Source organism: Neoarius graeffei, chromosome 15, assembly GCF_027579695.1.
Source record: "Neoarius graeffei isolate fNeoGra1 chromosome 15, fNeoGra1.pri, whole genome shotgun sequence".
NCBI lineage: Eukaryota > Metazoa > Chordata > Actinopteri > Siluriformes > Ariidae > Neoarius > Neoarius graeffei.
In genome coordinates, this window is record NC_083583.1 from 72399611 (window position 1) to 72413230 (window position 13620).

At 37.2% G+C, this 13620-nt stretch overlaps 1 protein-coding gene across 1 annotated transcript in view; it reads right to left on the reverse strand.

Annotated features, from left to right (window-relative positions):
- aspm (assembly factor for spindle microtubules) overlaps window positions 1–13081 on the reverse strand; it is a 71326-nt gene extending 58245 nt beyond the window's left edge. Inside the window, exons 1-5 of the mRNA XM_060941831.1 lie at window positions 12703–13081; window positions 4446–4589; window positions 527–1976; window positions 297–362; window positions 95–196 (exon numbers count right to left, since the gene is read on the reverse strand). Coding sequence (XP_060797814.1) covers window positions 95–196; window positions 297–362; window positions 527–1976; window positions 4446–4589; window positions 12703–12987 — 2047 coding nt within the window. The 5' untranslated portion in view covers window positions 12988–13081. The remainder of the gene's footprint in view (window positions 1–94; window positions 197–296; window positions 363–526; window positions 1977–4445; window positions 4590–12702) is intronic.
- Between the last annotated feature and the right edge of the window lie 539 nt (window positions 13082–13620).

A 13620-nucleotide genomic window follows, 5' to 3' on the forward strand; every position in this document is an offset into this window, starting at 1 on the left:
AGAACAAACTTGCCGGAATGTATAAATAAAATAAAATCTCTAGCCATCCTCATATCAACTTAAATGATGACAGTAAAATGACTAAAATACATACCGGTCTGCGTTGGCTTTATGAAGTTAAGTCGGGTTTGTGCCACAGCTATGACCTTTGCCGTTTTCACCTTTGAGGCGCTGAAGGACTTCAAAGACTGGCCTCCTACAAAACCAACATTTACTTATGTATAACAATGTCATAAAACATTTCATCCCTATGATGAGCTTTACATCAGTAAAAACTACACAAAGTCCGTATTTACCTTGCTGTGTTGATTTTGGATTCAGCTTTTTTACTGCCACTTTTGTAGACTTTCTTGAACTTGATGCTATAACATTGTTTTTAAACAAATTTTCATATCAAAAAACAGCGTACCACAAACTAACTTTCCTTGAAATGATTGTAAATTATATAAAAGGCTGCACATTGGAACCATTTTTAAACAACCTTACTGAAAAACAAGCATAAACTACTAGTTTTTATTTTACTCACCAGTTATTTTTCTGTGTGTCTGTTTACACCTCGACTCAAACTGTTTTTCATAACAGGATTTTTTGTTTTCTTGTATTTCATCAGAGTTTTGTTTGACTTCCAAAAATCTAGGCAAACACACCGAGTTGTCCCTTAAATATCCTTCACTTTTTCTCTTTCTATTCTGATTTGCTGTGCAGCTACGAACAGGAAACGTGTCCTCAGTGACGCAGAATGGCAATACTCGAAAGTCTGATGGATAACTTTCACATGAGGCAGCAACATTTGCATTATTTTCATCATTAAGGGTTAGGATTGGTTGCACAGCATGAGTGGACGTTGGAGGCTGAAAACTTTGAGTCCTCAACTTCTGTTCCAATTCCTGGGGTGGTGTTACATTGGAATCAAAGTTAACGCATGCATCAGAGTTTATTACAGGCAAAACAGAGACCCCCTCCAGTAACCCTGTGTTTGACTCTGGACTGGCTACTTTCTGCAGAAGTCTCCGTCTGAAGGTTCTCATTTTGCATACATTTGGACTGTGCTCAGGAGAAGCCCCGGCTTTGCTTTTGATAACTGTAGCAGAGTTAAAAAGTACCTTCTTGGGTTGAAGACCTTCCTGGTTCAATTCATCATCACCTACCCCGTTGTAAAATTTGGTATTCAAGGTAGAGCAAGCAGCAGGGCTGTGGATAAGACCCTCAGGCCCTGGCTTGCCATCTAGTTCGTTGTTGGATTTAACGAAGAATGTCAGCCTCGGCTGAGCAACGTCAGTCTCAGGTGAGACATCTCCCACAATGTTTACAGCCGTTTCAAATTTACCATCCATGCTTAAATCATCAGACTCCAGAGAATCAGCCAAATTTAAGCTAGAGCAGGCATTTGGGGGACTCACTGGACAAGACAGATCAGAATTAATAACAGCCAATGCATCCTTAACAGACAAAACCTGTGTTGTCGTCGTCTCGGAATTTCCATCCTTCACCGGTTTACAAATGACAGGAAGAGGACTTTGAAAGCAAGACATCAAGGGCTTGGAAAACCTCTCTGGGGTACCAATAGGTGACAGTGTCTTATTCAACACTCTGCTTTCTTTGTAATCAATGTTCTGCAGTGGTACAGAAGAGATATTTTCCTTATCCATAGCATCAAGAAATCTGTCAGCTGGCACTAACAGAACAACTGGAGACTTGTTTTGAGAAGATCTGCTTTCTAAGTCATCATAAATAGTCTTAGGCAGAACTTGGGGGATCTCAGGATACACAGACTGGGAATTTTTCTTCTTCCTAACAGGCTTTTGGTAAGTCTTTTCCTGGTTTAATGGGGTTAGTGGGTTTGAGGGTCTATTCTTTTTATATTGTGGCTCTCGAGACACCCGAAACGTCTTGTTGGCTGCCTTGATCGGTATTGATGCCACTTTTCCACCATGAGTAGGGACTCTCATGGATTTGATGGTATCCCATAGGCTTTTCTATAAAAAGAGAAAGTCAGTAACTATGCAGGTTGTAACACAGCATCTCAATTCAGCTGAACACTGTATAATTATTAAAATTTGGAACATTTATTTAAATACAATTTTACACTATTGTAGGCTGATTTAACCCCCCCCGGAAAAAAGTGCATTCTGGACAATTTTCAGTAAACTTATTTGAAGGCAATTCTTAACAAAGGTCATCTGAAGTTAGCTAGCATACAATGATAGATTTTTTTTCATACTAGTGAAAGTTAAACATTCTCCATTTACCAGGACTGAAAAAGAGAACACTCCTGGAAAAACGAGAAATGGGCAATTACTTATGTGAGATGGTGAAAGGGGGTGAGGCCAACAGGGCATCTGTTACTATCAAAGATGTAAAAACACCTGTACAACTGTCAATCAATCATTCTTGAGTGACATGACAATTTGCTCGTTTAATGGTAATGAAATCAATTTTACACACACACACACACACACACACACACACTTCCAAAAAATTTGGGACAAAGTACAAATTGCAAATAAAAACGGAATGCAATAATATACAATATCAGTTTTTGAAATTTGTATTCACAATAGAACATCGGCAACATATCAAATGTCGAGAGTGAGACATTTTGAAATTTCATGCCAAATATTGGCTCATTTGAAATTTCATGACAGCAACACATCTCAAAAAAGTTGGGACAGGGGCAATAAGAGGCTGGAAAAGTTAAAAGGTACAAAAAAGGAACAGCTGGAGGACCAAATTGCAACTCATTAGGTCAATTGGCAATAGGTCATTACCATGACTGGGTATTAAAAGAGCATCTTGGAGTGGCAGCGGTTCTCAGAAGTAAAGATGGGAAGAGGATCACCAATCCCCCTAATTCTGCGCCGACAAATAGTGGAGCAATATCAGAAAGGAGTTCGACAGTGTAAAATTGCAAAGAGTTGGAACATTTCATCATCTACAGTGCATAATATCATCAAAAGATTCAGAGAATCTGGAAGAATCTCTGTGCGTAAGGGTCAAGGCCGGAAAACCATACTGGGTGCCCGTGATCTTCGGGCCCTTAGACGGCACTGCATCACATACAGGCATGCTTCTGTATTGGAAATCACAAAATGGGCTCAGGAATATTTCCAGAGAACATTATCTGTGAACACAATTCACCGTGCCATACGCTGTTGCCAGCTAAAACTCTATTAGTTCAAAGAAGAAGCCATATCTAAACATGATCCAGAAGCGCAGACGTCTTCTCTGGGCCAAGGCTCATTTAAAATGGACTGTGGCAAAGTGGAAAACTGTTCTGTGGTCAGACGAATCAAAATTTGAAGTTCTTTATGGAAATCAGGGACGCCGTGTCATTCGGACTAAAGAGGAGAAGGACGACCCAAGTTATCATCAGCGCTCAGTTCAGAAGCCTGCATCTCCGATGGTATGGGGTTGCATTAGTGCGTGTGGCATGGGCAGCTTACACATCTGGAAAGACACCATCAATGCTGAAAGGTATATCCAGGTTCTAGAGCAACATATGCTCCCATCCAGACGATGTCTCTTTCAGGGAAGACCTTGCATTTTCCAACATGACAATGCCAAACCACATACTGCATCAATTACAGCATCATGGCTGTGTAGAAGAAGGGTCCGGGTACTGAACTGGCCAGCCTGCAGTCCAGATCTTTCACCCATAGAAAACATTTGGCGCATCATAAAATGGAAGATACGACAAAAAAGACCTAAGACAGTTGAGCAACTAGAATCCTACATTAGACAAGAATGGGTTAACATTCCCATCCCTAAACTTGATCAACTTGTCTCCTCAGTCCCCAGACGTTTACAGACTGTTGTAAAGAGAAAAGGGGATGTCTCTCAGTGGGAAACATGGCCTTGTCCCAACTTTTTTGAGATGTGTTGTTGTCATGAAATTTAAAATCACCTAATTTTTCTCTTTAAATGATACATTTTCTCAGTTTAAACATTTGATATGTCATCTATGTTCTATTCTGAATAAAATATAGAATTTTGAAACTTCCACATCATTGCATTCCGTTTTTATTTACAATTTGTACTTTGTCCCAACTTTTTTGGAATTGGGGTTGTATATACATACTTCTCTCCAGAGCAATAAATTTTATTCATAACTTGCAGTGTTAATTTTTAGAAATGTGAACTATTTAAACAATTTATACAGTAGGTCTGTAATTTAAAGTTTTCCTGTTGCTTAAGGTTGCTATGCCTGTAGGACCAAAGACAAATTTCCAGCTATGGCAAAACAAAGATTTATTCTATTTGAGTGATAACTCATAGCAGCATACACTGATGGTCAATGTTCTGTTCCTACACAAAGTGTAGGAGTTGGCAGGTCTACAAGTAAGAACAAAGAAAAGACTGAACTATGCAGCATTACGATTGTTTTAAAACTGTCCAGAGGAAGAAGAAAAAAAGCCATACTATAATCCACAACACCAAATATTTACCTTTTTGGTTTTTGCACCCACTGCTTTTCCAAGCAAAATTGCTTGATGCTTGACAATGCCATTTGCAATAAAGCCAAGGACTTCTCTCACACCACCTTCTTCTGCAGGTGTCCATGTTACAGTTATGACCACTTTGTCTTCAGGCTGTAAACACAGCACAGACTTAAAATGAATCGAAGCAAACGAACAACTAATCAAGATCTGATTGAACAATAAGGCATGTATTACTTTTTTTTAAGAAAAATGCATGTGTGTTAAAGGATTTGCTTGCATTATACTCAATATAGATATTTTGCTTAAAAAGTACAAGAAAAAAAGTTGGAAAGAAAAAAGTTCTCTGCTTGAAATTAAGGGGTGAATATCTTAATCTCAAATTCTCCCAAGTTTACATGATGAAAGAGACCTAAAAATTAATTATTTGATTTTAAGATAATTAACAATGTCTGCTTATAATGCAGCGAAGGAATAGAAACTTTACATTTATAAAAAGTTTTTTTTTTTTTTTACCCCATCAGATAGATTGACTATATATTGACTTTGAATTGCACAATAATATATATGGGTCTGTCTCAGAAACTGGGTACTGTGTGGGTACCCCACTAAATATACTCACAGTCAGTAAACTATACGGTTTTGAATGGTGATGTTGGTTTTAATTTGAAATAAAATGAAAGAAATACAGATAAAATTAAATATTTGATGTGAATATTCAGAATTTAGCAAAAATTCTGCAAATTTGTGGAAAAATGGCAGCTTGATTTGGGACATGATAAATGGTCGACTACATCGCATTCTCTTAAAAAGGCTGTAGTCCACTGAAAAGTCTACAGTTAATCACTAATTGTATTTTAAGTTGTAACTTTATACACCCAAGGATTGGTGCGCTCACAATAATCATAACCGTAATAAAACATCATGCAAAATATTTGATCACCATTGTAACTCCATTTTCCACGTACCCAAAACCAATACGATCGTGTGTTTTTATCTAAACGAAAAGCCTCAGGGTCAAGGTCACTTCCTCACCAAAAATAGTAACTTAAAATCACTACGCCATATAAAAATTTAGTTATAAATCTGCGATTTTGTTTTTTAAAACGAAAGGTCAAGTTAGGTATAGAATATGTTTCTTACAAAATATGTTACAGTGGTAGCTGGTCTTGTATGAATTTCTGAGCTATAAAATGAGTTGTGGTCTATTTTTTACCGTAGCGCGTTATTTGTGTGCGGGGAAGGACACACTAACAATTTGAATGTGTAGAATGGAATTTTCCACTCCAACAGTTAGAAGTTGATCGTGCTTCCATTTGCGGTCTTTCTGTTACGCGAGTGATCTGTTCGGAAGTTATCACTGAAAAGGTGAGTTTTGACAGTTTTAGGCCACACCAATTCGATTAGTTGGTTCTCGGAATCGCTGCTTGAAGAAAATGCAAAATGAAAAGAAAAAAAATCGAAATCAAACTCCCGCCAACAGAAAAGGTCACGTGACGTCGAAAACCAATCAAATCGCCCCTTTCACTTTAGATAAAGACTTGTGGAAGAAACATGCCTGTGGAGGGGAATCCTGCAAAGTCTGTGTTCATTAGGATATTCAGCGAACCGAGGTGTAAAATCTTTGACAGGTGTGTCGAAATTCAAGAGGGGGAAAACTTTGCACAGTTGTACTCAAGATGCCGTGAGCTTGTTACCCTGTGATGTGCCAACCTGGACAACGACTCTGTGGAGGTGGGTTTGATTTATATATTTCATTGATTGATGTGAGGGGCAAAAAAAAAAAATAAATCATTCGAAGTATTTAGCCATCAGAAGAAGCCTACTCAAATCTTTTTTTCTGTGCATTGTAGATGTTCAATTGACTGTAATTCAATCTGTTTACTGGTTTGCCTGTATTGTTTGGTCCATTTCCACCGCTAATTTTACCATCAGAGCATTTTTTTAATTTTATTTCGCCCGCTCGCTTCATATTTTTCCTGAAAAAAAATCCGAGAACCAACTAATTAAATTGGTGTGGCTTTATTTTGTTTTAGTCTTGCAGTACAAGGCAATAGAATGTTTCTTTTTCACCTTACTTTCATATTTCGTAGTGTTTGCGTATTTTTGGCCAATATTTTGCAACCAGTCAATTTAGATCGAACTTTTGGATAGAATCTACGGCCAGTCATTTTGCCCCGCCCCCGCTCCATCCGGTGCAGTAGTGATGTCCCAATGCTCACGCGCCGCAGCAGAGACCCGCGCGACCTTCAGCCGGTACAGTCGCTGTTCTTTTACCAGCACCGTTATTCTCATCTTTCTGGTGTGTTCTTGATTTTTCCATTGTGTCCTATTTCGCCGTACCAAATCCCCAAAATGTATCATATTATTCATATTTAAGTGAATAATCAATTCAGTCATCATAACTTGGCATTTTTAACCTAAGCAATCAAAAAGAGGAAATTTATTCAATATTTTCACTCATCTGTGAAAGAGGGGCTTTAATTCTTCATGATGTAGTTATTTTATATGTAAATCAATTTTGCAAAAGCATTTGAGTTGTAATTAAAAAAAAAATAAATTTCCCACAGTGAAGGCCAGATAAAGCAAGATACTATCTTTATTCTTATTAAGCATGACAAACATTGAGTGTTAGGTAAATGCAAAAAAAAAAAAAATTGGAAAATTTATTTTTTTGACCATAATGTCTCAAATGAGAGACCAGTTTCTGAGACGGACACACATACAGAGAGAGAGAGAGAGAGAGAGAGAGAGAGAGAGAGAGGTCACATACTTTGAGAGATCAAGTACACACAAAATACATGTTATACATAAATTATGAAAACTAAAAATTATGAAAATCAAAAAGGCTCTTTTTAACCATTTAGATCTGCAATATCATGAGTGGACTAGTGTATTCGTACAGACTAGCTTTTCATTGTACAAAGCAAGTTACCAAGTTAGACCTCTGAGGCAAAACTCATTGGCAAGTTTCACTGATGCTGGTGTCCGATTCGATATTTGGAAACCAATGTACTATTAATGGGTCACATTGACTAATGCTGGACACTGAGTGCATACCTGGACGATTCAACATTTTATTTTTAAAATAGTTAATATATATTTTCATCAGTTATTTGCAATATAAACATTTGTGGCATTAGCTGTGAAAAGTGTAAAAACGAAAGTGTATGTATGAAAGTGATTTTACACTTATGAAAGTGATCTGTGATCAACGATGAAGACAGAGGATGGGTCAAATCAAAACCATAGCTTTTTTTTTATTATTTTGCACTGTTTATTTCAAATAGGTGTCACAAACATTTAATTATTCTAGATAATCTCCATTATTGTCAATTTCAGTGTTCTAGCACTTGGAAAATGTCGAGATTCCCTTAGAAAATAAGTCTCATTCAAAAGTCATATTCTTCTGGCTGCTAATGTATTTCACACGTACTAGCCCTGTGATGACCTGGCGACTTGTCCAGGGTGTGCCCCGCCTTTCGCCCGTAGTCAGCTGGGACAGGCTCCATGGGTGGATTTCGATGAAATTCTGAGAATGATTAACTTAGAACTGATAACTTTATCAATTAATTAATGGATTAATATATTCAATTTATTGCACTTTCTTTCTATTGCTTCCGTATATTATTTTTTTTTGTGGCAAACCACACAAATGCAAGCGCCTGGAATGTTTAGTTTTTTGCACTAAATGGCTTTCCGAGAGTTTGGTCACATCTAACTACAGCCCCAAAAAAATACCATTGGCCATGCTGAGCCTAGCTACATTGCTAACAGGAGTGACAGCGCGTCTGACTGACTGGGAGGTCGCGCAAAGCTCGGAGAGGTACGGAGCAGCTCGTCTCAATTCAGATAAGAGCATATTTCATTATGGAAGTACGGTGGACTGTTCCTTTAAGAGAAGAGTAACACACAAGACCACTTCTCATGCCTGGGGATGTGTGTGCCGGCCCAATGGATTAAAGGATATGGGACATGAAAAATGCACGCTATATCAGTTTCTTTCCATTAAAAATATGAATTAATTGCATCAACAAATGAGCAATTCCAGCGTTATGGACGTGACACTTGAACTCAAAATGGCAACAAATGACCCAGTGCATGTTTTATTGTCTCCCAGTATTTAAACAGGTGTTGCATATTTTAAGGCTGTACCATACTGGAGAAGTGATAGAACAAGAACAATTCCCATAGTACATCTAGGGCATGCCAGAAAATGCCAATAAAAGATGCGTTATGGATGTGACAGAAAAAGTATCACTTTTCTTGGGTGACTGTACATTTTTATCAAACTCTGTGAAATTGTAAACCTAATGTCGAAATGGAGATATCCGTTTGATAGAGGGGTCCAAGGTGAATATTAAAAAATCTTTGTTTAAAATATTTTGTATTTCATGCAGAGTTTCGGAAGGAAAAGTCAGCGTTATGGATGTGACGAAATTCCGTTATGGATGTGACGCGTCTGAAATAGACATGGCGTATGTTTAGAAAATCAGCAATTTAACCACCATAACCCTTTGAAAAACTCTCTAAATATCAGCTAAAACTATCAAAGTTCTTAAATAATATTTAGGATGGCTATTGTTTTGCTGTTTTGTGGATTTTAGCATACATTTCTGTGGCTTGTGGCAATAATACAGAATTGTACATGATCAAAGTTGATTTTAGCTTGGGGTTTACATTATAAGAAAGAGAGACTGACAGTGACATATTAGGTTGGTTACAAATTGGTTCAACTTATTCACATCTGTAAAATACAGGCCTAGGTGAGATCTCTGGGAGTGGTTTTGATGTATTACATGTTGCTTTATTTTTGCATGGTGAGGTTGACATTTACATGGAATTGCCCAGATACAAAATCTATTAAATTCAGCAAAATCGTTATATTGAATGATTATATGGCATTTCTATATGGCATTGATATGATTATATGGCATTTCTGCTCGACTTCCGATATGCATTTTCTACAACCGGAAGAGCTGCTGTCACGTGATCATACGTCACAAAAACTTTCGGGCACAGCACAAGCGGGTAGATGAATGGAGAAGTGGATGCCAAGAAAATTGTTTTTATAGTCTTTGAAGTACATTGGACATCATGGTGTATTGTGCTGCTTATGGTTGCAATAATTCCAATGAGAAATGCCCTGGAGTAAGTTTTTTTGCATTCCCCAAGGACCCGAAGCTGAGGAAAGTGTGGGCTCACTACTGCCGTAGAAAAAACTTTGCACCTGGGCAATTCCAGCGTTATGGACGTGACACTTGAACTCAAAATGGCAACAAATGACCCAGTGCATGTTTTATTGTCTCCCAGTATTTAAACAGGTGTTGCATATTTTAAGGCTGTACCATACTGGAGAAGTGATAGAACAAGAACAATTCCCATAGTATATCTAGGGCATGCCAGAAAATGCCAATAAAAGATGCGTTATGGATGTGACAGAAAAAGTATCACTTTTCTTGGGTGACTGTACATTTTTATTAAACTCTGAAATCGTAAACCTAATGTCGAAATGGAGATATCCATTTGATAGAGGGGTCCAAGGTGAATATTAAAAAATCTTTGTTTAAAATATTTTGTATTTCATGCAGAGTTTCGGAAGGAAAAGTCAGCGTTATGGATGTGACGAAATTCCGTTATGGATGTGACGCGTCTGAAATAGACATGGCATATGTTTAGAAAATCAGCAATTTAACCACCATAACCCTTTGAAAAACTCTCTAAATATCAGCTAAAACTATCAAAGCTCTTAAATAATATTTAGGATGGCTATTGTTTTGCTGTTTTGTGGATTTTAGCGTACATTTCTGTGGCTTGTGGCAATAATATAGAATTGTACATGATCAAAGTTGATTTTAGCTTGGGGTTTACATTATAAGAAAGACTGACAGTGACATATTAGGTTGGTTACAAATTGGTTCAACTTATTCACATCTGTAAAATACAGGCCTAGGTGATAGCTCTGGGAGTGGTTTTGATGTATTACATATTGCTTTATTTTTGCATGGTGGGGTTGACATTTACATGGAATTGCCCACCTACTGTTTCCCACAAACTGTGTTCGGACCATTTCACAGAGGATTATTTCAACTTTAATACTCAGGTACTGAACGAAATTAATTGCCAAGCCAAATTTAAGAGGCTACTTAAAGATGGAGCCGTTCCCAACGTCCCAATTCAGGAACAAGACGGCGGAGTGAAACCAGAAGTGCTACGGCCACCACGAGGTGCATTCGCTAAGCGTCTGAAAGCCGAGGTAAGGATTAGTATTATAATTTTGGGTGCATCAATTATTGATTATTTAGCAACTATTATTAGCAACTATGCGGATTCCGACAAACATCGGTGAGGACAATAGGCCGTATAGCCGGGTTCATGGAGGCAGTGATAGCGCCATAATATACAGGGCCTAACATTCCTACAACTGTAGAGACAGTCAAGAAATCCTGTAACATTAATGGACATTTAAATAAATGTTATGTTGGTAAGTTTGTTTAACTTTTCTTAATTTTCATCTCTTTCGCCAAACGGCGTAGTGTTGTTGGCTGTGTGATGGCGTTTCGCCATTTTGAAGCACTCTGGAAGCATTGTATCTCAATCAATCAATCAATCAATCAATCAATCTCGAAAAATATCAGCAAAAAAAAATAGCTTGCAACGGACTTTAGCTAGATCTATGATGAACTTTCAATGTATGATACAAAAATAATACTTCTTTCAACAGATTAGCCTTTGAGCAGAATTGTTTTTAACTTACCAGGAAGTGTTATCGAGCCGACCGCTTTCAGTTTCATGGGGACTGAATTAACCCTCACTCTCAATCATCTGACCCATCAGAGTAAAGATAAGATCCATGTTCATGTGAATTTCCAGCTATCGGTTCAAATTGATAAGGTCTAACTTCACATCTCTGTGAAACATCGGGAATGTCACTGTCGATGGTGTCCATTTCAGTAACCTGTTTACTTTAGATTCCCAAGCGCTGGCTCCTTGGAAAGTTTGTTACGTCACGGGTCACGTGACCGCCTAGCTCATTAACGAATCCTTGTTTTACGCTGATGTATAAAAAAAACTTGAATAAATGTGATGATTTTCACATTTTTGACACCCTGCAGTGATTTAGATGGCATTTCTTATGTCCTTTATACATAATTATGCCCAGAAAAAAATCCATGTCCCATATCCTTTAAAACCATAGAGATCAAGATGCATGCGGGACATTCCACCGAATGGGTGCCATTTGCTTGTTGTACCACTCCCAAATTAAACTTAATTTGTTATATATCTTTTCAACACTGGTTATAACAACACATTTAACTATTCAAAATGTGTATTGGTCAACCTCAGGCTACATTATTTTTTTTTACAAGGTTTGGAAGTCAAAGATGGCTGCATACTCTTTATATGAGTAACAGGACTGAGTTTTTAGCCTAGGATTAGCTAATACATGGAATTAAGCCACATGGCATCATCGCTAATAGCATGACCACACTTAGCACATTCTAGTGATTTACCAAAAATCTGTATTTTTAAAATAAATATCTAAGAAATAATTTAAGTAACAGGACGGTATGTTGACATTGACCTTATCAGTCAAAGTTAAAAAAAAAAAAATCATCAAATATACAGAAAAGTAAATGAGAGAACTAACTTTTGGTCTTCCCATGGCCTTCAGAAGACACAACTGATGTAACTTTCTGTTGAGCATGTGATTTATGGAATGTTCCAAATTTGTCAAATGGGGTAATATGTTTGGGTAACAGGACTGAGTGAAAACCCAGGGACATGACTAAAATGTGTATTTTAACTAAAGATATTGCGGCTTTCTTATGAAAAAATATATTTAAACCATGGACAGGATATGGAGTCACAACAGTGCAAAAGAAATACAGTTTCTGAAGGATTTTAATTATATATATATATATATATATATATATATATATATATATATATATATATATATATATAAAATAGTTAAGCATAGAGTGCGGGGACACGTAACATGCTATTTTTCAGTGTTTTAGGTAGTTTTTATTAATCCTTACAATTATATCTCTCTTAAATTTGAAATCAGACCAATGTACAGGACATTCTGCGTAATAGGAAATGTATTTTAAAGTACATTATGTGCATTTATACATATAATTTTCTAAGGACGGAAATGGCACCGATTCGGTGGAATGGCTCATGCACTTTGAAACCTTTTACCGTATAATTAATTACCGTTTAGCAAACTACTAATTTACCAAGCACAAATTATACTCACCGGGATTATGAAGGCCGTTTGATCAACTGAGAAGCCTCGAGAAGAAGGGATTTTATCCACAATCACAGTAATGGCTGCGTCCTCATTTGGGTTTTCAATGCATAGAGGTAAGAATTTGGATGACTCCAACTTTACCGTCCCGAAAGTCACGAAAGGAGACCTAGAAAACTGAACCAAGCTGAGAACTGGAACCAGGACATTGTTTTCTTTGCCGTGTCCGTTTGTCCGAGGATTACCTGATGGACTGATATCAAAGAAACCCGCTGGCGCCAGCGTATTGGACATGTTCTCGATTACTCCCTCAAACAAACCATAATAACACTCCAACGTTAAATCCACCTCGACTATTACAACCACACGCTCCTTAGACAATTAGATGCTTTTTGAATTTGAGGATGATGTGGTAGCCAATCACATCACAGAACCCCATTCGCTGGTCCAATCACGGATGGGCAAACAAAATACAGCCTATCAGATCTTTTAGAATCGGTTTAAACGTTTTAAAGCCGCGCCCACAATACAGGAAGTTAACGGCTCCCTCTGATGGTTGTTTTGTTGCTTTGTTTGTGTATTTCGTATGTTTTGTGCAATGATTTGTGACAATATTACATAAATTAACGGCAAATATCTTGAATTTGAATATATGAGGAGAAATAAATAAATGTTTTTTGAAACAAAAGATGAGCATACTAAGACCAAAATAACCCTCACATGTGAAACATATTATTTGTTCAATAAAACGAGTTCAGATTTATTTATCACCTGTCTACAACTGGTTTGTTGCAGAAATTAAATTTGATTGACTTTATTGCAAGAAAAACAAGTAATAAACACATTATTTTGAATACATGATAATTATTTTTGGATACTTCCGTGGCATCAAGTGAAAGTATTAATTGAGTGTCCAGTAGGTGGCAG